The 27,633-nt window shown below is 42.9% G+C and overlaps 2 protein-coding genes across 3 annotated transcripts in view; one reads left to right on the top strand and one right to left on the bottom strand.

Moving 5' to 3' along the window:
* The first annotated feature begins 273 nt into the window (after nucleotides 1-273).
* On the top strand, nucleotides 274-22,720 carry STAT1 (signal transducer and activator of transcription 1). Of its 2 annotated transcripts, none has more exons than XM_056495737.1 (25): nucleotides 274-340; nucleotides 434-697; nucleotides 2,737-2,865; nucleotides 3,501-3,645; nucleotides 3,923-4,021; nucleotides 5,316-5,411; nucleotides 6,065-6,143; nucleotides 6,702-6,793; nucleotides 6,999-7,150; nucleotides 7,404-7,562; nucleotides 8,521-8,613; nucleotides 8,963-9,022; nucleotides 10,124-10,153; nucleotides 10,246-10,339; nucleotides 11,228-11,269; nucleotides 11,719-11,802; nucleotides 12,340-12,438; nucleotides 12,918-13,053; nucleotides 14,771-14,826; nucleotides 15,971-16,065; nucleotides 17,590-17,729; nucleotides 18,830-19,015; nucleotides 19,507-19,582; nucleotides 19,973-20,075; nucleotides 20,637-22,720. In XM_056495737.1, the coding sequence occupies exons 3-25, from the start codon at nucleotides 2,738-2,740 to the stop codon at nucleotides 20,658-20,660; spliced, it is 2,268 nt and encodes a 755-aa protein (XP_056351712.1). In that variant the 5' UTR covers nucleotides 274-340; nucleotides 434-697; nucleotide 2,737; the 3' UTR covers nucleotides 20,661-22,720. The 2 variants fall into 2 exon arrangements, with proteins under 2 accessions (XP_056351712.1, XP_056351713.1); XM_056495738.1 differs by having other exon boundaries at nucleotides 309-340; nucleotides 418-697.
* Nucleotides 22,721-23,183: 463 nt separating this feature from the next.
* GLS (glutaminase) overlaps nucleotides 23,184-27,633 on the bottom strand; it is a 58,258-nt gene continuing 53,808 nt past the window's right edge. The window contains exons 16-18 of the mRNA XM_056495739.1: nucleotides 26,977-27,053; nucleotides 26,766-26,829; nucleotides 23,184-26,408 (exon numbers count right to left, since the gene is read on the bottom strand). Coding sequence (XP_056351714.1) covers nucleotides 26,252-26,408; nucleotides 26,766-26,829; nucleotides 26,977-27,053 — 298 coding nt within the window. The 3' untranslated portion in view covers nucleotides 23,184-26,251. The remainder of the gene's footprint in view (nucleotides 26,409-26,765; nucleotides 26,830-26,976; nucleotides 27,054-27,633) is intronic.

Raw genomic sequence — 27,633 nt, 5'->3', positions numbered from 1 at the left:
TCTTTGCCTGCTTCAAACACCAGACAAAACCCAAAAGGGCTATGCTGGACCAAGAGACAGCACGATGTGCCTGAGGGGAAGGGAAGGCTTGGCTCGGCAGCGCAGTGCCGGGGCCGGCAGGGCGGGCTGAGGGCCCGGGACAGCCGCCGAGCCCGCCCCGCCCTCAGGGCCGCCCTCAGCGCCGCCGGTTTCGCTTTCGCCTTGGCGGCCGCGCGGCCTTTCCCAGAAGTCACGTGACGCGACCGCAGCCCGGGAACGCCCCCGGCCCGCCCCCGCGCATGCGCACTGGCGCGCGGCTCCCGGAGCGCAGCCGGCGGCGCCGAGCCGGAGCTGAGCTGAGGTGAGGTGAGGTGAGGGGAGCGGGGGGACACTGCCGCACCTCGGGGGCTGGCGGGGCGAATGCCCCGTGTAACTAAGGCTGTCGCTTTCTCAGACTGCTCCTGCCCGCGGGACTCCCCCCGAGCTTTGCGCTTGGTGTCTTTGCGCCGAGGCAAACAGGTATCTCCTGGCGGTCTGCGCTCCTGACAGCCCTGCATCCGCTCCCGAGTGCGGCTCTCGGCTCGTTCTCCACAGCTCGCCCTCTCCAGACCTGCCGTGCCCGGGAGCGCTGGGAGCGGACCGCTGTCCCGGCGCGGCGCTGACACCGATCCCGCTGATCCTGCTCCTCCAGCATCGCGGGGCAGCCTCTGCAGAACAGGTGCGGTGCTGCCGGCCGGGGGCTGAGCCCTGAGCTGGGGGCTGAGCCCTGAGCCGGCGGGAGCGGGGGAACACGGGCCGGGAGCCGGCAGGCAGTGCTGCCTGCGCCCTTTGCTCCGGAGCCGCGCCGCGATCCCCGGGAATGGCAGCAGAGGAGGTGGAGAAGGGCCAGGAGGGAGTCCTGGGGTGCATGGGGTGGTCAGCCAGCTCTGCTCGGCCCTAGTGAGGCACATCTGGAGTGCTGCGTCCCGCTCTGGGCTCCTCGGTACAAACAACACCAGGAGCCGCTGGAGAGAGTCCAGCAGAGGTCACAGAGATCATGAGGTGTCTGGAGCACTCTCACAAGGAGAGGCTGCGGGAGCTGCGCCTGTTTAGTCTGGACTAGAGAAGACTGAGAGGGGATCTTATCATTACATATAAATATCTCGAAGGTGGGTGCCGAGAGGATGGTGCCAGGCTCGGTTCAGTGGTGCCTGGCGACAGGATGAGGAGCAATAACCAAAAACTAAAATAAAAGTTCCATCTCAACATGGGATTTGTTTACAGTGAGGGTGACAGAGCACTGGAACAGGCTGCCTCTTTGGGACTGCTGCACCACACTCAAGTGCTGTGTTATCTGCAATCTGAAAAGCACACACATCAAAAGCCTCAGAGCCCTCACTTTAAACATAACATTTTTAACTCCTTTGCTTCTCACACCTAGAACACACCACGTAGCAGCCGAAGGCACTGGCATATAAAAACTACAGGATTTGGTAGGAAGGGGCATAGAAGATAGTCCTTCACCCTGATGCTGCCCTGTTCTTTTGGGTGGATCTTATAGGCAGCCGTTAAAAAACAATGATGTGAGTGGATTTGCATCTCACCACCTGTATTCTCAGCCTGGGCTCATATCTTTACATACCATTTCCACTACAAGCTGATAATGTGCAGCTTAGAAGTGATCTGCTTCTAGAGACCATACCTCAGAGCTGAAGTCACTCTTACAAAAGTGTTAGGACTGAGAGAAGCTATTCTATGCAGTCTTAGTTCATTTAAGCACTGCTGTGCTGGCTGTTTGAAGTTAGCCTGAAAATACAATCATGAGGACTAAAATACATTAAAAAAACCATATTTTCAGTACTTCTCCATTTAAAGTGACTTGAGATGTAGTCCATTTTCAGAGCAGGCAAGTGTGGACACAGATAGTAACTGAAAATGGGCACTTAGAGGGGGTCTCTAATTTTTCACTCACACTCTTGGTGGTGGGGAATACATTTGCACAAACAAAAGGTGATACTCCACGTTTAGGATCTCAGTTATGCAGGGTACAGGTATCAAACATACAGGTCCTCATTCCCATAGCTCTGCTAAGCAAGAGCAGTAACATAGCAGTACCCTAAATGCCATGAAAATGGGTTCAGAGGAAAAGAAAAAAAAGCACTGCACAGCCACTCACTTCCTCTACTCTCCACAAGGTGGGATGGGGAGAGAATCAGGAGGGTAGAATTGAGGAACTGAGATATTATAGGCTGACATAAAGACAGTTTTAACAGGTAAAGCAAAAGCCATGTACTCAAGCAAAGCAATAGACAGGTATTCAGCCATCCCAGGAAAGCCAGGCTCCATCATGCCTCACAGTGGCTTGGGGAGAAAAACACCATCATGCAAAATGTCCTTCTCCTTCCCCCAGCTCTATGAGCTTGGTGCCACACGGTCTGGAATGTCAGCTGGGGTCAGCTGCCCAGCTGTGTCCCCTCCCAACTCCTTGTGCTCCCCCAGTCTCCTCACTGGTGGGGTGGGGTGAGGAGCAGAAAGGGCCTTGATGCTGTGTAAGCCCTGCTCAGCTGCAACAAAAACATCTCTGTATTGCCAACACTGCTTCCTGCACAAATCCAAAACAGCTCCATACTAGCTACTGTGAGCAAAATAAACTTCATCCCAGCCAAAATCAGCACATTTTGTCAATGTTCATGTAAACTTTAAATCCTTTTTTCAGCAATTCAGTCTAAATACTACTTAAACATTTACACTGACTTTTTTTTTTCACCCCTTCCTCAGAATGACTCAGTGGTATCAGCTACAGCAACTTGATTCCAAGTATTTGGAGCAAGTTCACCAGCTATATGATGACAGCTTTCCTATGGAGATCAGGCAGTACCTGGCACAGTGGCTGGAAAACCAGGATTGGTAAGCCCAGAAATTAATTAGGCTTTGGGTTGTGTGATAAGCAGTGCCCTCAGACATGCAGTTACAGGCAGCAGTAGAATGCTGGGGAAGCAAGCTGCTAGGTGATCTTTTGTTGGTAGAATGCTTCAATAGCTCTGTGGGTGCTCCAGCTTGTGTTCCTGCCCCTCTTCAGGGCTTTCTAGAGGAACCTGATACCTAGAGTAGGTGTCCCTGCTTATAATGCTTTCAGTGGTCTAAAACTAAAGTGGTTTAGACCAATTAGTTACTACCTTGGTAGCATCAGTCTCTCACTGTTCAAAGAATCTGAACTTCTGCCAGACTTTCTGTGGAATACCTTCTCTTTGAGGAATGATACAACATAGAAGTGTATCAGGGTCACTTTTAAGTTCCTGATGTGCATGGAATGAGTAAATGGATTTGAACAGAATGTGGCAAAAATAATAGAGAAACAACATTTCTGTATCAAGGAAATTCAAAATTAAGAGAATGAAACTGGATTACATTTGAAGGTAATTCTCAGTGCTTGCATATTCTACAGCTGAAGTTGGGGATTAAAAATAAAGTGCACTTGTATGTATTTCTTGGCTCTTGTATTGGAAGTGTGTTTAACCCAAGCATGCTTTAAATGATTCTAGGGAACATGCGGCCAACAATATATCATTTGCTACACTGTTATTCCATGACCTGCTGTCACAGCTTGATGATCAATTTAGTAGATTCTTGATAGAAAACAACTTTTTGCTGCAGCACAACATAAGGAAAAGCAAACGTAATCTTCAGGTATGCCTGGGTTCTGTACCTATACATTTGCTTGATTTTGCAATTGGATGCCTCTAAGCAACTACCCTGCTGTGAGGGATTTTCACAGAGGATCACATGAGAATCCTGATTTAAAAGCCAGAATTCAAGTGTTGCCCATTTTTGTTTTGATTTGCTACAGTTAGAAAGTTAGAGTTTAATTAGCAGTACAGTTACAGTTTGAGAACTCTAGGAAGTTACTGAAGGACAAGAAATTACGTGTACGGACTTTAACAATAGACTGTGTCTCTAATGCTAGGATAACTTCCAAGAAGACCCAATACACATGGCAATGATCATCCACAACTGTCTGAAAGAAGAGAGGAAAATACTGAACTGTGCCCGGGCATCCAATGAGGTAACAGTCTTGAAATGTCTGCTGCAGTTGTATCTTCCCTTTCCTATTATTTGGGACATGGGAAGTGGATGAAGACTGGCAGGGGAAACAGACTATCCTCTCTCTGCCCAATAGGAGGTTCCTTAAAGAAGAGAAGGGTGAGCATTGATATGTACCAGCTGGAGAATGCTGATTTGTACCAGCTGGACAGCTTGGCTTTTTTCTGCTGAATGAAGCATTTGGAGGATAAATGGCCAGGAAATAACTTTTATTCCTTGAGCCGTGTAAAAACTATGCTGGTTGTTTTAATGCTTCTTTAGTATGATACAGCCTGATGGGCTAATTGGATTTTATTTTAATAATTAGTGCTTAACTCATATCTATTGAGATTTTAGGTTTGTTTTTCTGCATTTTACTCCCCAGTTTACTCTCTATTAAGCAGCTAGGCATGCCACTTTGGACTATCTCTGAAAGATGATGCATCATTCTCCTTCCCAATTGTCTCCAAGTATTTCTTTCTATTTTTGGTGGTATTTTGGACTGTTTTTTTTAGTGAAGCCCTTTTCTTTCTTCTGAATTATAGGTAAAGCCATATCTTCTCCTTCATCACCTATTCTCTAGCTTCTCACCTTTTTTTTCCCTTTTGCAAGAACTATTTTGCAATAAAAATTCCACGGTTGGGAAATGCATTCAAAATGTATAGATAGCTGTAATCCACTTACATAGAAATAAAATGTTAATTTCCAGTACTGAAATACCTCAGTTTATAGCAAGGCTTTGAATGTGCAGCGTGGGAAGAGCACTTGGGCACAGCCTTTCAACAAGGGGCCCTTTGCAGCAGTGTCCAAAGCAGCTGCTCTCAGAGTGTGACTCTGACAGAGCCCCTGTAGCTGCAGCACAGCTGTTCAGTCCTGCCACGTGACATAAAGCACCTGCTGCTGCCTTTCCAGTGTGCAATAAGTGTGGGTCATAAAAAGGGAAAGGGAATTACAGAATGGTCTGGATTCAGATGGACTTTAGAGATTATCTACCTTCCTCTAGACTGGGTTGCTCAAAGCCCAGTCCAGTTTGGCCATCACTTCCACCAGACTTAAATCCATGATGGGGGACCTTTGGCTGTTTACCAAAACAAACACTTTGTTTCTTTCAAATTCACCTGAATTTGATGGGTTTTTTTAATACTACAAAATTTTAGTATGATTCATCAGAACAAGCCATGCTTCCTCAGGTTGTTTGTCAACAAATGCCACTAATTAACATTAATGAAAAAAGTTATGGGCCACTTTGTTTTGACTTGTTCTGCTTCTTCCCTCAGATGGAAGTAGGGAGTGTACAGAACACTGCAGCTGGGATGCCAGACAAACAGAAGGAGCTTGATGCCAAAGTTAGGGCTGTAAAAAGCAGTGTCACAGTAAGTATGATATAACTTTTCTCAGTAGTGTTTGTTGGTTTGTAGATGTTGAAAATTAGACTTAATAAAATGACAAATAAAAGTAAGGTAGGGGTTTTCAAGTCTATAAATCAGGGATTACTTGAGCATAGGAAGTGCATTGTGCCTAAACTTTAGCCACAAAAGCATTTTACCCATCTGAAATACTAGCAACTGAGGAAAAAGAAACACATCATAACTGACCAGTTTTTTGCTAACTAGAAGATGTACTTTTTTAGCATATAGATGTTTATTTTAATAAATACTGTCACAACAGGAACCTTTTCTCCAAATAGCGGATAAGGATTTGAAAGTTTAAGATGCTGTGTGCTGTTCCAGGTTTTTCCACTGTAGTCTAGGTTCTCCTAAACTCTATGAACTTACATGGCTTGACCACAAAAGCTTTTCCATACTTTATAATTAATAGATTTCAGTTAGTTGAGAAGGAGAAAGGGTAAATAGAAAGTGATGAAATTTAGGAATGTTTCCTGTTAGGGAGTTTGAGGAAAAAGCATTGCTACAAAACTGGACTTCGTGTCCGTCAGAGCTGGTACCACACAGTTCCTAATCAGATGAAGTCTTGCATTACTTGAAAATATTAAATAATTGTGGCCATCCTCACTTGTGCATTACAGGATGTGGAACAGGACATCAAGACATTAGAGGATATGCAAGATGAATATGACTTCAAATGTAAAACCCTGCAGAACAGAGGTGAACCCTGTTTCAAGGATATTCCCTAATGTATATAGTTTGTCAGAGTAAAATGCTTGTTATGTCAGGGCACTGAGCCTAATAATACACAGCCAAACTTACTGGTAATGTCCCTTGTTGATTAACTCTGCTTCCCACTGAAACTTAAATTTCTGCATCTGTCTTATGTTCCAAGTAAAAGAGCCTCCTTGTTAGCACAGAACTCCTTTGCCCTTTACATCCCTTTGCCACTAGAAGCAGCAAACCCTGTAGGCTCTGTGACCATCCAGCCATACACTTAATAAGTGATGTTTTACAAATGCCAAACCAGCTTTGGGTTTTGTCAGGTTTTGTGTACCAAGGCAAACACACAGAGATTCCACGCTGGTTTCATTATACACCTCTGTCTCTGTTGTTGAATTTTTTGCTCTAGAAAAGGCTTTAGTTTCCAGCACAGCTTGGCAGCGCTGACTATCCCTCAGAACAGGGACGTGTCCAGAAGGTACTAAGTGAAGCACTGAGCCACAATCCTTCAGCACTCCTTCAGCCTCACATTTACAATTTGGATTTCTTTTACAGAGCACGAGTCCAACAGTATGTCTCAGGAGGAGTACAAAAAAGAACAACTGAATCTCCAGCATATGTTTTTATCCCTGGACTGCAAGAGAAAGGTAGTTTTCCTTCAGAAGTCAGCAGCTCTTCATCTTAAGCACATATTCATTGTCATTGAATTGACATAAATTAGTAGTAGGAAAGTTACTTTAATATGTCAGTGGAACTGAGATCTTTGCAGAGTTCTGCAAAACCAGCTAAAACAGTACTTATTTCTCCTGTACGAAGTATTTCTAATAAACAGGGTAATCTCAATCTCTGTAGGAAGTGGTGAATAAGATAATTCAGCTGCTGCAGATCACAGAGCACACACAGGCTGCCCTTATTAATGATGAGCTGGTGGAGTGGAAGCACAGGCAGCAGACAGCATGCATTGGTGGGCCACCCAATGCCTGCCTCGACCGCCTGCAGAACTGGTAAGTCTTTGTAAGACCACCTTTAAATTGTCTTATGAAGGAACACCACATCTAGGAAATATACTGATTATTTATATCACCCATTTTCATTTTGTCTTAGCATAACTACATTCATTTTATCACCACACCACATTTCCATTGAGCACAAAGTGTACTCCACACACTGCCTGGACATCCTCAAGGACAGTCTGGTGCCTTTGCATTAGTCCAATATAAAAACATGCTAAAAGTAATAAGATTGTGTCAATTGTAGGTTCACCATTGTTGCTGAAAGCCTACAGCAAGTTCGTCAGCAGCTCAAGAAGCTTGAGGAGCTGGAACAAAAGTTTACCTATGACCCTGATCCCATCACAAAAAATAAACAAGTTCTGCAGGACCGAACACACAAGCTTTTCCAACAACTCATCCAAAGGTAATAGACCATAAGGATCTTTTGGTACTACCATGAATAAATAAATGAAGAGCACCTTTCCTACTGTTCCCTCAGTATTTCCTGCGTACTCTCTTTTCATTTCCCAAGGTTTTCCTAAGTTTGTCAAATATTAAACTGAATTACTGTTTTTGAGACTTGCCCCATCTAGGATTTCCACAGGTTCAGGCCTATGGAAAAGGTTTAGCAGGAGCTTTGCTACAGTACACATTAATTACAAACTCCCAGTCCACTTCTCACTTCAAGCTTCAACCCTGCAAATTTCAAGTGAAGAGAGACAGAAACAATCTACATCAAGCTGTGCCCAAGACAGATACACACTAGATTCTCCAATCCTTTGTCACTGGACATATCTTTGCCTCCAGCACTGGGAGGCCAGCACTGCCCTTCTATCACGTTTATGATGCAAGTTACTGTAGCTGGTAGTTGCTTCACATAAGATCAGAGTCCTATTTTGTAAATGCACAATAGACAAAAATTTGGGGCTAGCCCCAGAAGTTTATTTCATTTGGTTAGCTGGCCCTCATCAAATTCCCTGCTAGTGTAGCCATCCTTTGGGCACATGTTGTTAGACATCACTGTCACTGTAAGAATTCAGGAAGCCCTGGGAATGGCAAACAAAGGAGCTCCTCACTTGCACCATGTTTATTACAGCACAGTGTTTCCTTGCTTGATTTCAGGGAAGTGTGATGTAGCAATCTTCCTCCTCAAGCCATCAACATGTTGCAGAAAAGCCAACACTTAGGAAATTACTATTTCTAGCCCCATTGAAAAAATTTAAAGGAACTGATTCACACACCTCTGTTGTAGATTGAAACTGCAATGTATAAAGTGTATAGTATTACCAGTAAATCAACATTCTTTAAAAGTCCACTTTTATATTTCTTATTTAAGAACAGCACAGATAAATCATAGCGCCTTTACTTTTTTTTCCCCATAGCTCCTTTGTGGTAGAGAGGCAGCCTTGCATGCCAACACATCCTCAGAGACCACTAGTCCTGAAGACAGGAGTGCAGTTTACTGTGAAGCTGAGGTATGTTTTCCCCTTTCCCAAAAGCCTTTTGTGGTAAGGCTTTCTTGCAGCCCAGAGAATTGCACAGCCTGCCCTTCAGCCCAAGGGCTGAGGCCAGGAGGAGGGAAGTGCCATGGGCAGGGGCTTTCTTCTGGCAGAGCTTAACTCACATTCAGCTTAACTCACTTTCCCAGAAGTGGGTGTACCAAGGGTTAACAAACACAGCCAAATAGCAAGAAGACACATGCAGAGCACTTTGTCATGCCAAAGAGCAGCTCATATGCCCATTTAGTTTTACTTCTAAAATTTTTTTATCTCTAAAATTTTTCAATTGCTGACGTTAAAAAAAAAAACAAACTTCTCTTTCCAGATTGCTGGTGAAACTGCAGGAACTGAACTACAACTTGAAAGTGAAAGTTTTATTTGATAAGTATGTTGCATTTATTTCATCCCTCTTATGTAGTAGCAAGCTGTCCCCACACTCAAACACAAGAGTAGTCATAAGTGTTGAGTAGGCCAGAAGCAGGCTGGTTCTCTGAAGCTGCAGGTACAGCTTACCTTTTCCTTACCCATTCCCTTGCTCTAAATCTTTCTCTGCCACCAGAGACATGTCACAAAGTGCAGATGGCATCAGATTTTCACCATCAATTCCACAGAGGAGAGCTCACTTTTGCTAAATCAGATACAGGGCAGCACCAGGGCAACAGCCTCTCTGCTGGGGTGTTTCACCTGGATTAGCATGAGGTGACAGGGTAGAATGGGACTCCACCATTTCTAGTCATGTAATTCAGTCACATCTCTAGAATCCCTTACTTTTTGGGTAATGTCTAGTAAGAAATATAGTTATCTTCAAGCTACCTTTGAATTAGGGGTATAATCTGCCTACCTGTAACATAGGACATGTTCTCAATCAGAGAAAAAAAACTACAGCAGTTGAAACAGATTAATACCAATCTTTTGTATTTTGTAAACAGTTCAGGTGAGTTTTGCACTTATTTCAAGGGCAGGGAAAGAAATGTGACAGGCTGTCCAAAATAATGACAGAGGCTATGCTTTCAAGAAAGCAAGTGAGTTTTTGTCTTCCCAGCCAAGTCATTTTGTTCACTTGAAATGGCTCTAGGGTCTAGAAACTTGCATAGAATAGTAAAAAAGTAAAAATGAATTCTTATGTGGTTGTGGGAGGTGAGTCTTTGAGAAGTGTCCTAGATAGAATGAAACTCTGTAAAATCCCAAGTGCTGGGGAAACCAATTCAAGTGATGCAGCAATTTATTCAGCAAGTTTAAAAGCAGATTTAGAGTGACAGAACTATATTCTTTTTCCTCAGAGCAAGAGTTAAATCTATATAGTAAAATAAAGTACTTCTTTTGATTAAGCCCCCATAGCAATATCAAGCCTCAGTAAAACATAGGCTATGTAGCACAATATTTATTTTGACTGCTTGAACCAATTGCTCTGTCAGGTACTAAAATATGCACATTTTCTGTCTGTGGCAGAATCTTTAAAAGATTGTCTCTTTTTTTTTCTTGGCAGAGATGTAACTGAGAAGAACTCAGTCAAAGGGTATGTGGCATCAGTGTTTGATATATTAACGTTAGGTTCTTTCAATGAATGGGAGATTTAATTACATTTTCTCTCTCTTTCTCTTTGTGTAGGTTCAGGAAATTTAATATTTTGGGAACAAACACAAAAGTAATGAACATGGAAGAATCTACTAATGGAAGTCTAGCAGCAGAATTCAGGCACTTGGTAAGGGGTTTGTTTTTTCTTTCTATTACTGATACAGCCACTTAATTTTTTAGTGGAGCATGGTAGGAAGGAAACAAATAACAATTGCTTTTGTTATTGAAGTTATTATTCATTTTTGTGTAAAGAGGAACTGTGATTATGTCTCCTTTTTCTTTGTTCTATCCTTTTAAAAATATTTTGCTTGTTTCAATCAAAGTGGGATTTCTTGTCACTGAAAAAGGGACAGGAATGCAAACAGGAGTATTTGCTGCCATACAGCTTATGCTGCAATGGGTTCTTCAGAGAACTTACAGAAGCCTAGAAAGGCTGGTTTGGGCCTTTCAGGGGAAGGTCCATAGGTAGGGAAGTGTGGAATAGTTTAAAGAGCTTTGAGTCTGGAAGATGAAAGTTGTCAATGAGTGTGCAGCTGCAAGGAAGTCAGTGCCTTTGGCAGACTATACAGCACTTGTGATCTGTAGATTGTGAGGGAGCACATTGGTTCCATCACTACAACAGGAAGGGAAAAATGCAAGTCCAGAACCAGGGAACATGGAGCTGTGTCTGCCTTGTTTGTCTAGAACTGAGACTGTCTAGAGTTTATCATCTGATTCAGAGGGGTACTTTGATAAACCAGTATTCCACCTGATCCTGATTTCATACTGTTCTTAAAAGGCCTCTTGCATAAAGCCATTGCATCATAACAGTGCAACATCATTTTTCACAGATGAACAGTTTATAAAACAGCAGTAGTTACCTACAGTTTAATCATTTGGCTCCCACAGCTTAGAACCAAATAGAATCAGACACTAGTGCAGCAAGCAAGCTGAGCAAGTGGAGCATGCAGACCTGCTCTACCACTTCTATTTGTGGCCACCATAAATGAGTGACAGGTTTTTTGTTCATTTGCAGCAACTGAAAGAACAGAAAAACACAGGGAGCAGAACAAATGAGGTAAGCAGCTCTAACCTTTCCTTTGTAAAGTTTTAACATAACACTAATAAGGCATTCATTTAAGACAATGTTCTCTGCTTAGACTCATGGAGACATGGGATGAGAGATCTTAGGAGTTCAGTGTTTCTACAAAGTGATCCATGTAGGAAGTCTTTAAGGAGAACTACTGCCAGAATGGCAGTGAGGGACTCTCCCACACTGGCAGCTGCCTTTAACAGGGCTTCCTGGAAAACACAGATTTTTCTATGGCTTATAGGTAGTGGCCACAAAAAAACGTGCCGGGAGAGGCAGTTTTAGGAAGTCAGCACTGTCACTTCACTTTGACCTGTAAGCTCTTACTGAGGTCTAAAGCATGTGACCATGGCCAAAAAAGTGTTTTCCCCGTGATAAAGCCCCATGACTTCACCTTAGGAATTTTCAGTCCCTGAAAAGTTTTTATTTTTTTGAAGGGTCCTCTCATTGTAACAGAAGAGCTTCACTCTCTGAGTTTTGAGACACAGCTGTGCCAGCCTGGTTTGGTAATAGACCTAGAGGTAAGTCTTAGATCAAACAGATGGACTGCAGTTCCTGTGTGTCACTTGTGCTGACAATCTTAACTTTTTTCTCTCTGTTTTTTTTTTTTTTTTCTTTTTAAAGTGGGATATCAAGTACCTTCAGTTATTTCAAATTATGGGAAAGACACTTCACAACAACTGTATAGACACAGAGAGAATTCTGTCAGATCTCTGGGAAAGTAAGAATAGATGTGCTTTGCAAAGTGTGATACCTAGAGGGTTTAAACCACAGGGTTGGTTATCAGTTTACATTTCTTTCAGAAGCAGTCTGCTGTGAGCTCTACTGTCACTATCAGTGCTGTCATAACTGACACTGAACTAAAGTCTTTATTAGACAAACATCACCCAAGTCTTTCCAGTATTTCATCATACTTTTTCCCCTACATACAAACTTCTATTGAAAAAGTCAAGATTATGCAAGGAGGAAATTAAAACATAAATGGGGTTGTGGGTAATCTCGAGGATTGTGGCAACAGTGCAGGGTAACCTGACATGTTTCCTTTGTGCCCCTTTCAGACCACATCCCTTCCCATTGTTGTGATCTCAAATGTGAGCCAGCTTCCCAGTGGATGGGCTTCTATCTTGTGGTTCAACATGCTATCTACTGATCCCAAGGTATTTGCAAGGAAAAAAAAAAGTTTCATCAGATACTATGTCTAATTTTCAAGCATTGTTTGCAAGTAGTTGCTGCATTTTAGCTCTTCAGAGGACTCTTGATGAGTTTCAGGTGTAGAGAGGGGCAGTGACTTCCCTGACCTAAACAGAGCAATGTTGAAACCCACATAAGGGTAATATACATGTATTCGGGATATACAGCATACAGTGAGAAGCCAAATGAACATTCAAGAACTCAGCTATGGTGCACTTGAGTCATCCAGCAATTCTACCTGCTGGGAGTAGACCTGTCCAGAACCCCAGAGATTGCTTTTTCTGGTAAAGAGTGCCTGGAAGAATAGCTGCCTGCTTCTGCCCAGTTGTCTCAACCTGGCATCTGATCTTAAATCTGGAGTTTGTTTCAGCAATACAAAAATTCAAGTGGCATTCCAAAATGAATGTTTGTTAACTATAGCTTGTATTTTTCTCTTCCATTCTAGAACCTGTCCTTCTTTCTGAATCCACCTTGTGCAAAGTGGTCTAAGCTTTCTGATGTTCTGAGTTGGCAGTTCTCTTCTGTAACAAAGAGAGGACTTAATGCAGATCAGCTGAGCATGCTGGGAGAGAAGCTCCTTGGTAAGGTCTGCTTTCATCACAGATAGCCTGTTTGAACTGAGGCTAGGTCTGCACCTTTTCCTGCAACCTGTTTTAAGTTTTTCTTTCCTGTCACAGGTTTCCCCCTTCTACAATATAACTTTGTAGCAATGAAGCATTTTCTGGTTTTGTATGGTAGAGTTTGTAAAAAAACTGCAGTTCTAGAGCAGCACAGACTGGGCCTAATTTTGCCTTTTGAAGTAACACTCATGTTTACTCAGGTCTTTTAAGTGGATGTCTCTTGGCATCTCTTGGGTTTTGTTTTTAAATCCACCTCCATTCATTTTAACTTCATGCATGCCCCCAGCTACAGGGGATTCACTCTGCATAAACACAGTTGCAGTATCAGCATGCAAACACTATGAAGCTGCCAAAGAATATCACACTGAATTATCTCCCACATGAGTGTCCTTAATAAAAGCCTCATCAGCCTTGGGTTTTGTTTCCAAACTCCTTGCAGTTTGCCTGAATAGGCAGGACACTTGACACTGCTACTGATTTTGCACAGTAGACTCTAGATGAAAAATACTGTTGATTCAGTGTATTTCACCTACCTTAAGTTTCAGGAAAAAATTATATTTAAAGGCATTTGAGATTAGTGTGTCTAGGTGGCAAGTACAGCATTGCACTCCCTAATTCCCCCAATATATAAGATCTGACAAAAAGCTGTTAATTTATTAGACTACTTTTCAGATTTCTACAAGGAGAATTATTTTTTTGTTTAATTAACCAGCATAAAGAGTGATATATTTCTATGGCAAATGTGCATTTCAGATCCACTGAGATTTTGTTGAGCTATGGTAGGATTGCTACTTAAACCTTATCTCTATAGATAAAAATATCACTCAGCTGAAAAAAATCCTGGTTGCCAAACACTGTGTATTCAGAATTCCTCAGGAGACAGAACCAGCAGAGTGCCAGGGTACAACCTGGCTGCTGGTTTTGCAATGTGAAAGTTGACAGCATCCTGATCTCTTAACACCAGCAGTATTAGCAGCAAGCTCCCTAACCCACTTTACTTTTAGAAGAATGACAGAGAAAAGCATATTTACTGGAAGCCATAGCACAATCTCTAGTGGGAAGAATTTGGCTCTGACTGCAGTCAGGGTCTGCAAAGCTCTTGCTAATGCAGGCCTGGCATAGGACTTCTCTTCATGAGGTACTGTGTACATAAAAACAAGGCTGAGGGAAACAATTGCAACAGGAATAAGATGAGTCTGTGTTTGGGGTAGATCTAGGAGTCAAGAGTTTCTGGGGCAAAATCCTGCAAATCACCAGAATCAAGGCAGGAAAGTGCTTAATGTCAGAGAGATGCTGCAGGGTCTACTGAAGAGGAGCTTGTGGAGCTCTAGTCTTCCTCTTGTGCTGGCAAGAACTGTGCAAGGATTCAGTTTCCTTCCTGGAAGCATTTTGCAGCTGGCAAGTGTTTGGTGCAGGACAGCACAGAAAATGTCAGGATGGATTGGTTCCCATTACACAAGGGCTGCTCACACAGGTTTGGTTATCATAAAACCTCCCAGAGGGGAACTTTGCAATCTCCCCTGCAGTAGCTATGAAAGCACAGCAGCCTGCCCTTCCTTTTCTTTCTTAATCCAACAGCTGACTTGCAAATAAACACTCAGAACTTGGTTTTCTAAGTACTTTTAGCATTGCTAAGTAGCTTACAGAACATGACTAAAGTCAAATTTATTGTGCTCAGGGCCAACAAATGGAGGATCTCAGGATGGCCTCATTCCTTGGACAAGATTCTGCAAGGTATGCACAATTCTAAAAACTGAGATGGAAGAGGGATCTCGTCTTACTTTATTTTTGGTTTTGTTTGGATATTTTTGTTTCCCCCCAAGGTAGCATCCCCTAATTATTCTAGGCCTTACATAGTCGTGGGAAGCTTTAATGGTGAAGTTAAAGTAGCAGCAGGAGGAAAAAGAGCTTGCAATGGCAAAGAGTAGATGATTTTGAGACTGTTTTAGATCCATGTAAATTCCATAAGTTAAAAATAAAAAAAAAAAAAAAAAAAAAAGGGTATCTTTCAAACACAGCATCCCCATTACTATTAATGCAGCTGCTGTTAATAGAATAGTTCTCCATTTTGACTGTTACAGAAAATGCAAACAAAACAACCAGCAAGATGAACAATTCTATGTCTTAGTGAAGGACATTTCCCAGACCAGGGGAAATTGGATCAGGGTGAGGATTAACATGGGTGGCCAAGAGGGTCAGTATGATGACAGAAAGCCACATCATGGAATTTCACAATCCTGGCTGAAGCAAGACAGGAGGACTCTGCACATTTTTTTCAGCTTTAGACCTTAAGCTGGTATAGGTAAGTAGGAGACCACAGCAACCAGGAGCGGACTCCAGAGGAAGAGCAAGGCTCTGGTGACCTACAAGCACTGAAATTCATTGATACAGATGCCTCATGAGACATTGAGATCCAGGTCTCAACAGAAAGTGTCTCTGAGGTCTTCTGCTAGCCAGCTCAGTCAAAAACTCCAATGGCATGGGTTTGAATGTCCAACAACTCCACTAGGGATAGCACCCAGACATGAAAAAGAGCCTTTTATCTGCTCTTAGACCAGTGTTGTTGCATGTGAGAGGTGATGGATCACATATATGTGGGTACTAGAGACTCAGATAGGCATTTTTCTCATACTGCCTCTTGCCTTAAGATTCAGTACCTGGTTCATTGCCAATAGTTCTGTCTTTTTGGAACGGAGAGACACAAAAAGAATCATAAGAGAATATGGGGAGGGTGGGGGAAAAAAGGGAGAAAACCACAAAAACAAGTAGACTGTGTCAGGATTGAAACCTTGCCTTCCTCTCTGCTTAACAAAATTCATGTCTCATTACCCCTCTTCTCCCCCCTCCCATCCCTGCCTTTCCATATTCTGAATTTCAGGAAAATATAAATGATAAAAATTTCCCCTTTTGGCTGTGGATTGAGGGAATCCTGGAGCTCATTAAGAAACATCTCCTCTGTCTCTGGAATGACGGGTAAGACCTGAGTGAATTTAAAGATGTGGTATTGCCTCAGACCTCACTTCTAGGCTAGCAGTTGCACCTTCAGGTTGGGAAGTTTGTGCAGAGGGTGGATCTCGAAACCAGAAAAATCTGGAGCAAATGAATTTTAGTAGTGAGGAGTCCTCTGATGAGGGAATTGCTAAAAGCAAGAACATCAGATGATAGAATTGTCCCATTTCAGTCACAGAGCAGGGCTTTGAACGTTAGATTAGATTTTGTTTTGCCTCTGTTCCCACTATAAGTTGGTTCTTTTCACATCCTAGCACAGAGACAAGAAAAACTGAAGCACAAGAAAGTATAAGTCGTGGTGATAACCATTTTAAAAACCCAAACTCCCTGGCTGAGGAAAGGTACTGGGAGCTGCCTGGAGGTGGCAGCAGCCAGACTCACAATGCCTGTGCCTACACCACGGGCCCAGAACCAGGCAGTCTTCACTGATTTTAAGAGTATTGGGTACAGGTTTGAATAGCAGAGACTCCCCTTGTATACAAAAGAGTAACTAATACAACCTCAGGAACACTTGCCTTTCTTCATACTTGAGAGATAGGAAGGCAGAGGAGTTCCCTTATGCACAGGATATTGATTACTGAATACATTTGTTACCTAAAGATGGCATTTAAACTAAAAAAACCCACAAAAGTCACTAATTAAACCCCATAAAACCGGCAGCTTACAGCATCTAAAATTCTAAGCAAAATTTTGATTGTTTAGGGGATTTTTTTTTTTTTTGCAAAATCCACTTTCCCTAACTTAATGCTCCCAAGGACAAGTCACAGAACTCAAAAGATCATTATTGATGGAATATTTTGAGGAACAAGAAGCAGAGAAAACCCTTGGAAAAAAACCCAAACTAACAAAAGCAAAATACCAACCAAAACCAAGCAGCTGGGGCTTGGCCAGGGTTATACCCTAGCACTGACTGAGCAACTCTCTCCCCAGTACCTGTCCAGATCAATCAATCTCTTTCAATTACCACACCAGCCTCCTTGTCCGTGCAGTAACAACTGAATAAGTCACAAAAGTTTAACAGTTCCTGTAGAAAACATGGTCAGGCCCAAAGCAAACTCCTTACCTGGAAGAGTAAAAAAGGAGAACAGCTGTTGCTTAGCATACTTTTGAATTTAAAATTAACTGCTAGCTGGGCTCTGACTCTGTTAAATGCATGCAAGTTCACTTCTGCTCCCATGGCCCAGCTTTGAGAGCAGAGTAGACAATCTCTTCTGTTCCAAGTTGAGAAAGATGTTTGTATAAGCCCCCAGGCTGAAGTGAGAGTGCTGGGGGAAGCTGTGGTGATTCATGGCTGCCACAAGGCATGAATCACCACCTGACTGCAGCCAGTCAGTCCTGCTGCCAGCTGTTCAAAACCTTCTGTGAGGCTTTCACCAGTACTTCAGCTCTTTTAAGTGAGGAAAGCTTTTTAGTTTTCCTAGCTAGCCCTAAGCACAGCTTAGATTTTATGTTGGGGAGTAACTCAGCTCTATCTTTTCAACATTACAGCTGCATTATGGGCTTCATCAGCAAGGAAAGAGAACGTGCTCTGCTGAAGGACCAAAGCCCAGGAACATTTTTATTGAGATTCAGTGAAAGCAGCAAGGAGGGAGCAATCACCTTTACCTGGGTAGAGGAATCTCAGAATGGTAAGTCAGCAACAGAGAACCTTTGTTGATCTGCTTGCATCAGAACAAGAAGTCTTTATGCCCTTCACCCTGAGGACCAGTACAACACCCTTGGTAGCAGCAGGGCACAAGCAACAGCAGGGACACACCATACTTGAGGTAACTCAAACCACACAATGAAGTGATCAAGGTTTCCCAGGTCCTGCCTCTGGCCTGGAAGTTGGCTAGGAAAAGCTGCCTGGACTGTCTTCCCTGCTTCCTTAGGCTCTTTCCCAGCCATTAGAACACACACCTCCATCTCCTTCCAAGCCCAAATGCAGCTTTTGTTCCTTCCTTCCCACATTCCCCCTAGGTAGTTCCAAGTAGTTCTCCTTCCTCCCCTTGTCCAAAAGGGTCAGTGAAGAGCTTGCTTCTTCAGTGAGCTGGACTAGTTTCTCATCCTCTCTTAACAAAGCCTGGAAGCATCACAGCTACAAAAAGTTAAAACCTCCCTTGTACCCAGTCAGGGCTCTCCCCTCACCACCCTCATAACACAGCCCCACCTGCCAGCATGGGGCAGCTGTTGACACTTCACTTTGATGAGCCCAAAACCAGCAGCAGGTGGAACAGAAACTGCTGAATGTACTTGGGGGACTTCTCTCCCTTTGCTGCATTCATACCTGAGACATCCAAAAGTTAAGCAAAAGAAGGTTGATAGGATTTGGAGCATTCAGGAAGGCTTATGTGTCTGTCTTGATGATTCATAAAAGCCTCAAGTGGTGTATTTGGATCAAACTTCCTAATAGGCAGCAGAGTTTGTATTACATAATTTGCAAGAAGGTTAAAAAGGCAGCACAACCTAAAATACTTAATGAAATATTGCAATTAATTTCCATGGACAAGTCACACCAGTCATTCTGAATACAGAACAGGCCAAGAGCCATCACTGTGTGCTTGTTCTCCCCCCATGCCTCCCTACCCCACAGAAGAGTTATGCTCCCTTTGACAGCCATTAAATACTTCCTGCAGCACTTTAGGTGCCATCCAGGCAAGGCTTTTGCTTATGTGAACTCTGAATTTCTGGACACTTTCAGAAGAACAACTTTGAAACCAGCTTTAAGAACTGGTTCTTCTCTCTGCAGAGCCACAGTTCCACTCAGTAGAGCCCTACACCAAGAAGGAGCTCTCTGCCGTGACCTTCCCCGACATCATCCGCAACTACAAAGTGATGGCAGCCGAAAACATTCCCGAGAACCCGCTGCGCTTCCTGTACCCCAACATACCCAAGGACAATGCCTTTGGCAAATACTACTCCAGGCCTAAGGAGGGTGAGTGCTCTCTGGGGATCCTACCTGTTAGTTTGCCTGCTTGTTCCTGGGCTGCTGGGGCACTGCACTATTTCTGTGGCATGGAAGGAAAGGGAGCAGTTGGCCTGAATGCCTCAGCAGCTTGTCCCATGTTCACAGGTTAAGAAAAAGTCTGGTTTTAAACAGGTACAATGTGAGACCTAATCAGACCAAAAACTGAAACCCCTCATTGTCCCTGGCCCTGCAGCTCAACTGTCATGTGATCTGGGTTGTCCCAGAAATATAGGTTCCCACTAACAGCCCTGACCATGACTGGTTTCTTTGCCTTCTTCTATAGGAGAACAGGAGAAACTGACTAAAAATTGAATAAATTAACCATAGTGCTGTAAAATGTGTGACAGAGAGACTTGCATGTTATCTGGGTCGTAGGCTGTATTTTTGGTACAATAGAGATGAAAATGTGACATAAAGTTGCTAAAAAAAACCCACAAGATTTTTTTCTGTCCTTGAAGCACCAGAGCCAATGGATTTGGATGGTCCCAAGGGAAATGGCTACATCAAGACTGAGTTAATCTCTGTATCTGAAGTGTAAGTTCCCACAAAAACACTGGATTTTTAAGAACTGATCATAAGATTTTAGCTGTAGTTCATGTCTCTTCATACTATGTAAGCTGTACATGCCCCTGTCAAGTCTTTCCTCTTTGAGAATCTGATCACAACACATTAATGCACTGCTGTGTTCAGAATACCAGTTTTAGGTAAAAACCCTAGAAACTTGCAGGGATTTGTACTGGCACATAATTTCTTGAAAAGTATGTTCTCAAAGACTCATTGGACTTCTTTGGTTAGGATGTGCACCCCTGAGTAGTCTTAGTTTTCTTTTAAAGCCAGGCTGGCTTTGCAAAGCCTGGTCTTCCAGGGTAGCCCAGCTGTGCCCCATTTTTTTAGTGACAGTTAATCCCTTCTCTTCTCCATCAGGCACCCCTCCAGGCTGCAGTCTCCAGAGAACCTGCTGCCCATGTCTCCTGAGGAGTTCGATGAGGTGTCTCGGATGGTGGGCCCTGCAGAGATCGATACTGTGGTACGTGTCATGGGCCAGCCTGGAAGGAGGGCTGGGACACAACCTGCTTTTTCCCTTTTTCCCCCCTTCAGACATACCTCAGACACTTCAGCAGACACTTGAAAACACATCTCTTCACAAGCATAGGAAAAGCTGGAGAGTTAGACTGGGATTGCCAGCAGTTATTTTTTCCATGTGCCTGCAGGGGAGGGGTGAAGAACAGGAGAGCAGAGCTTCCTCTGTGTGCCTTCCAGGTGCAAGGAAGATGGGAAGGGAGGAAGGAGTATCCCTGTAGTGCCTCTGGTGGGGTCTGTGTGAGGAGGGCCCTGAGCAGGAGAGCAGTTTGGAAGTGCTGTCCTACCAGTGCTGGTGAGATACTGCCTGGTAACAGGGCAGTGTTGTCGTCGAAGGACGTGCTTCAGAAAAACAAAGTGATCCCCACTCCTCTGCCTGAGCAGCTGAATCCTAAGATGTGGATCAGGTGTGATCGAGGCAGAACTTGGTCAGCAAACTCTGTGGTTAGCAAAGACCTGAGAACCAGGGCTGGGCCTGTGTAATGGAGGTTTCCTTTTCTCCTTGCAGATGTGTACACACATTCAGCTCTGAGCTTTGGCTGAGCTTTCCCTGCATCATTAGCACGGCCAGTTCGCTTCAGCATCCTGTGCTGCAGTCACTGCCTTGGTGACAACACTTCCCTCCTTCAGTTTCTCAGCCTGAAGGCCCAGCAGCACTTTTAGCTAATGGGAATATCAACAGCACTAGCCTGAGCAGCCTCATTCCATGCCTATCTTTGATTAATTAGCAAGGTACTGTGCCAGAGTGGAGGAAGAGGAAGGTGGCAATGTGAGCTCCTCAATGACAGTGATGGGAGAAGCATGCATTCATTGTTTGAAGGATTTAATTAAACGTTTAAAACAGTTGACTGTACATAGAAGGCTTCAAAGAAAAGCTGGTTCTTTTGCAGAGGTTCTGTTCAGAAAGCTTACACCTTGAATTTTTGTCTGCATCACAAAAGGAAAACACTCTACAGCTAACATGCCTCACTAAATCCATGTGCTGCTGAAGTCTGTTGTGATTTTAGCTCTTCTGGGCATGGCCCAGAGAGAGCAGAAGCCCAAAATGTTTCCTGCATTTCATTTTTGCAATTTTCACAAGGCATAATCTTGTGTAGGATGTTTAGCACAATCTCTCTCCAAAAGAGCATTTCTTAGGGCACTACCTTCAAGCTGCATTGGCACATGCTGAGCTTGCAACCCAAGGTGTATAATCAAGAGTAAAGCCTCTGCAGACTGCAGTCATCAGACAATATCAGAACCTCCTCTTAGGAGACTGCAGAAGGGATTAAGTATGGTTTTATTTACTGTGCCTAATCTGCCAAGGTGAGGATCTGGTCCCCCCTCATCTTTTGCAATAATACAGACCCCACATAGGTTATAACAGGTGGAATGGAACTCAGTTTTCTGATGCATTATGAACCAGGGCATTTATTTAACTGTTAATTTGAATAGCTAAAAGACTTTACAGGCTTTGATAATGAAGTGGTTTTGTCATTAGGGGTAAGGCACAGGGAAGTGAAGAAGTTAAAGTTTATCCAGAGCAATGGCTGCAGGATATGCAGTCTGCAGTACTGAAAGGATGAAGCTGTGCTTCCACCAGAGGAGGAACAGGTTTGTTTCTCAGCGTGTTTAAGGCAATTAACATCTCTCAGTTAAGAGGCAAGGCTGTTCTAGGCAGCTGGTCCCTCTGTCTAAGGATAACTATTAGTGCAGACTGCTAATTAACCCTCTGCTGAGCAGAGGGGCTGCAGAGCACTCAGGCTGCACCCACCAGTCCAGGTACAGGAACAGGACAGCCACGGGAGGGGACCCTGCCTGAGAAGGGTTTGGACAAGGTCACCTCCAGAGGCCACTCCAGACCCAGCAGCTGCTGTCTGGGAAAACAGGGACTGCTTCAGTTTAGTGTGTTTTGCCCAAGATATCTGATGTGCCCCCTGCAAAAGCTTCAAAGAAAAATTAAAAGGACCTAGAGCATGTAAGGTGTATTTAAATGAAAGCATTACCAACTGACCTATTTTTAGTGCCCTGGGTTACTGAGATTAGCAGTGCTACAGGAAATGACTTAATGCTTTTATCTTACTGTAACTAGCTGAATGTGTATTTGTTGCTAATATAAAAAATCAAGGTGTTCATTGAGCTATGCTTTGTATTCATGTTCTACATGTCATTACTTGTATACTTCACTTTTGTGGGACTTAAAGCCTTATTCACAGGTTGGCCTTTCCATAACCAGTAGTTCTAGAAGCAGTGATTTTTCCTCAATGGAATATTATCTATTTTAAATAAATTTATATTATCTATTTTAAATAAATGGAACTTTCAGTTTCCACTTTTGAAATCTCTCATACTTTGGCTACTTCTGTTATAAAGTAGATGTGCCAGTCAGTATTTTACTTCTCTGTATAGAATTTTAAACTTGTTTGTGCAACTAAAGAGTTACAGCTCTGAAGCCAGTATTGATGCTTTTAATTCTCTGCATTTTTGAAGGTCTGTCTGCACTGGAGTTCTTAGAAGGTGGCTGTTAACTCTTTTTTTATCACTGCTTGTATCACTTCATTCACTTGTTGCTGTCCCCACACAACCTTCAATAAACTGAATTTGAATTTCTAATTTGAGTCCCCACGAGGATAACTGATCTATGGCTCATCTTTGTGGGCTACCAAGCTGGACCACAGCTGTTTTTCTCAGGGGCTAATAAGTGGCAAAATCCCTCATCCCACACTTGTCAGGCTTTTATATGAACTGTAGAGCCAGAAGAATAATAAAGGAAAGAAACTGTTGGTGTGATGAAGGATGGCAGGAGTAAGTCAAGAAAAAGCTAGACCTGTTCAGAGTACCTGGCCAGAATTCCAGCATTAACAAAAAGCAACCACTAAAAGGACACAGGTTTCAAAATAAACACCAGCAAAAATGAGAAAAACACTACATTACAGAAATTCATTCTGATTTCCTGTATGCTTTGCACAATGGAAATGACCAGAGTAGATTTTCCAGGACAGCCTTCCCACAGCTGAAGACTTATTTCAATGGCAGTCCCACAGATAACCAATAAAACTCACCAGCACCACCATCATCTTGGTATTTCCATTTATTATGCTGTAAAAAGCAACACTATCTGGATTTTATTTCTTAAAATAAATAACTTTCATTTTCAGAACCAGTACAGCTCAAGTTTAGATTCATTCATGGGAAACTGCTAGAAATACATTCATCACTGTCTAGTCCCCACAATACAGAATCTAAAAGTCAAGATCAGCCCAGTCAGTTACAATGACCAGAAGTACACTGCCAGTTAAGTATAGTCACAGATAGTCCAGCTCTGAAGCAAAAAAAATCTGGTACAATACAGTTTGTTCACAAAGGCTAATTAATGCTAAGACTACCACAATATTTCTGAGTACAAAGCATTAAGTTAGCTGAACGATTTTAGGTTGTGATACAGAAGAAACATATATGACATAAAAACAAAGGAGTGGGGCAATCTTCTTTGGAGCATAAGGAAGTCAGCGTTGGATAAGATAACCAAAAGCTATTTACTGTAAAATCTACATGTCAGTGTCATGAATGATAAACAGCCAAACCAATGTACTGCATATATTTATATTTATAAATAACGCCATGTCTACATAGCTGCGCCGCTGAATTGGACATTACAAAATAATCCATCTTCTCACAATGAGAAAATACTAGAACTAACCAGCAGAAATGCACTGAAGCTAAGACTGGCTAAAAGCACTCGGTATGAAAGCATTAAATTTAGGGACAGCCATGATCTTCAATGTTAGCTCAGTTAAAATCCTTCTTTTGGTTTTGGTTTGTTTGTACTGTGTGTACTATAGAATATACCTATGTTTAAAAATGCCAGTTTGAACAATGCAATGTCAGTTAAATAAAGCTAAATCAGGTATTTTTCTGAGAAGCTACAGAATGTATTGTAATAGGGGCAAAATAGAGAAGATTAGCACAGAAATGGGTAACTCTGAACTAGGATCCATCTGAAAATACTCCTTTAAACTGAAGCCCATAAATCTGTTGTTTTGTGCTACCCAGTGACTGATGTGGCTCAGCAAAGAGCCAGAGGCCATTTCATTTAGTTCTTGGTTACAAGGGTGGCCATGACACAGGATGTGAATGACAGAATGGGTTAAAAGCCTTCAGAAAAATAGCTGATCTTCAGAAGAACAACAACAAAAACAACCAAAAAACAAACCCAACCAGCCTAAGAACAGGATTCTTGAGAAAAAGTGTTTGATAACCATGCCAGCCAGCTTCGAGATGCTATTTGAGGGCTTTAGACTTTCAGACTCTTTGAAGATTCCATCGTGATGAAGACAGTCACTGCTTGTGATGAGTACCAAGCACTTTTCCATGTGGTTTGTCCTCCCTGGAGGGAGGCAGTATGGCATTTTGACAAGAGACTGTACAGGAACTTGAAAGGATTTATTCTCAACTATACTGACCTGCTGAGTTGCTCTGGAGAAGTTACTTCCCTCCAAACCTTAGTGTACTCATTGCTAAAGGAAGGTCATGTGGTTCAGATCATCTTTATAAAGTGCTTGGGCCATTCCAGGAAGAATTTGAGCATTATTTCAGGAGATTTTGGTGCCAAAACACAGAAAATTTGAACTCTGAGATCTACTAATGACTTGTAGACTACATGCTAGGATAAAAACCACCATATACATGATTCTCAAGCACAATCTCCTTTTCCATGTGCTGAATGATTCCTGCCTTAAACTCTTGTGCTAAAATCCTTGCCTACGTCCAATAGCTGTAGTGTTTTGTGAGTATCTGAAGTGACTGCTCACTTCTGAGGTTTTATGCCACACTACTGGCAGAAGCAATTGTACATGGGGCAGGGGGCTGTGGCAGTATTGGACCTCAAATGTGAACTACAAATACCTGCATCTACATTTTCCACGACAGGGCACGTGCCACGCTGGCTTCAGTGGCAAGACAACGAATGCCACCATTCACCACAAAAGGCATTTACTTACTTGTGTTCCTGGTGCTGAACTCCTGTCCCACACCAGGGGAATCCCAGTGATGCAATATCCTGCTCCCTGGTTGATGGCAGTGCAAGAAGAGAACATACCCCAAAACCTGGCTTATCTCCTGCTCTGCTCCTGTTTTGATTGGCTCTTTGCTCCTTAAAGCTGTTTCACTCCATCCGTGTTCCTCACTGCAAGCCTAGATGAGCTCAGATTGACGTGTAGTATTTGGTTTGGTTCTTGCCTTCCCAGCACTCCACTGCCCTGGCTGGCTCCACCAGGAGCAGCACTGTTAGCCCCCAGGGGCAGTGCAAATAGACCTGCAAGGAACACTGCACGGAGTGGAAGCACCCGCGCTCCCCGGCCACAGGGAAGTACTTTAGCAGCTCAACATGGAGAGAGAGGAGGGAGGCAAGACAAAGGGAACTGAGAGAAACGCTCCCAGGACAAAAATCCCACTACACACCGGAGCTACAAGTCACATTCCCCTACGCCATTTGGTCAAACAAACCTTAAAACACATTCCCTGACAAGACTATCTCTAAGAACAAGCCTAGACCATTGACAAGTGTCACCTATATACTCTGTGATATTTATATCATGTAAACAAGGTTGTGTGGAATTCTTTTTTTTCTATTTTTTTCCCAAAGATAAGTGCAGATCCTTACTTACTTAACACACCCAGCCTAAATCTACATCAGCATCCTCAGCTTTCAGAAAACCTCACTGACGCTCATACCTGACAGTACTCTGGCTCATCCTGGCCATACTGGAAACAGAGGAATAAAGAAACAAAAATTCAGCAGAAAAGTTCCTGACCACAGACTAGAGTTCACATAGAACACAAAAATAAATTAAGTAGTGCACAGTAAAGCCAACAACAGCTAAATATTTTTATACATCAATTATATGCAGCATGAGGTAATATTGCTCACATTATGGAGGGAGACTCTTAGTTGGTTTTGTTTCTTTTGAAGAGATTGGATTTGTCCTGTGCGTATAGAAACTCCTGTAACGTAACACTGAAGTAACAGAGGCTTCTGTAAAATATATACCACTATCAGATAGAAACACACACGCTCTTCATTACTTATGCATACCACAATTAAATAGGTAAGTGACTGGATTCTTAGGATCTAGCTGAAGATGATTATAGTAAGCCATCCAGATTTTTATGAACCGTTCGGTTCTCTTTCCCATCGTTGTTATCCTCTGATGGCGTGTATTGGACCTGATATTCTTGAAGAATTTTAAAAACATCATGGTGTCCAAAATGTAAAGCTTCATCCATGGGAGTGTTATTCCACCTACAAAAAGCAGCACAGTATTTTTAAGGTTGGCATGTTAAGCACAGAGCCCAAAAGCACCACAAATCCAGTTCTTTACATACTGCACTAATAGCTCAGCACACAGACCACACTCGGTTCTGTAATTGTGGAACTGCATTAAGCTGAGAATAACCTTTGAAATAATGGGTTTAGTGGTTCATTTTTCATTCCTGCTCAGTCTGCAGAACCTACTGAGAACCAGTAGAATCCCATTTCCCTGCTTCAGTGGACTGGCTCAACACATTCCACACTTATTTGACGGGCACCTCTCCTCATGGGGACTAGGGAAGTGTTACTGGAGCATCTTTCCTCCAAACCAGCAATAGAAACACTCACCTGTCTTTGGGGAAAGGATTCACTTTGCACGCTTCCAGTAGGAACTTAACAACATCCACGTGTCCTACAGGAAAAGCAGCTTTGTGAGTGCCTCTACTTCTCTATATCCATGTATGTACAGACAAAAGCAGGTTTGCACAGAGACAGCCAGGATGCTCTAAAGCAAGCTGGCAGACAGACAGACAGCAAATGCTGTGTGAGGAGACAGTACCTTCTGCAGCTGCCACATGCAGGGCTGTCCGTGAGTCATAGTCCCTTTGCTCCATATCCATTCCTGACAGAGCAAACCTTAAAAACAAAATAAAACAGATTGCAGAGGTAAGTCTGACACAATTTAAAGCATGTGACAAAACCAGCATGGAACAACATCACTCTGCCACAAGAGGATGTGGCAGCGCCATGAGCACATCCTCTCTTTCCTGATGGTGAAAGGGGCTTTGGCCTTATAAACCAGCTCAGTGCCTGCTCTTCAGCTGTCATAAATAAAAATAAAACATCTTTGCAGAAAACATAACAGTCAACACACCTGATTTAAAATTGTACATGGACAAGCTAAGCCACATAAGGCAAAGTAAATTTATACCCAGGAAGTCTCCCAAGTCTGAAAATCCTGAGCAGCATTAAGGGATTGGGAAAGTTCTTGCTTCACACTATGGTGTCCTGGACAGCAGAGTTAAACTATATACATTTTTTCACCCACTAATTACATCTAGATATAGTCTAGCCAAATTAATTCTTATTTAGTCTCCTACCATTATTACTTTAAATTTTTCCAGATTTTAAAAACAAAGCTATATGTCCTAACCTGTCCAATAACAATGTACATTTTCCAACCTGAATTTTTGAGGCACTCTCAGAATTGAATATT

This window comes from Oenanthe melanoleuca, chromosome 7, assembly GCF_029582105.1.
Source record: "Oenanthe melanoleuca isolate GR-GAL-2019-014 chromosome 7, OMel1.0, whole genome shotgun sequence".
In the NCBI taxonomy this organism is placed as follows: Eukaryota; Metazoa; Chordata; class Aves; order Passeriformes; family Muscicapidae; genus Oenanthe; species Oenanthe melanoleuca.
The sequence above is the reverse complement of the archived record's forward strand: the minus strand, read 5'-3'. Positions and strand labels throughout refer to the sequence as shown.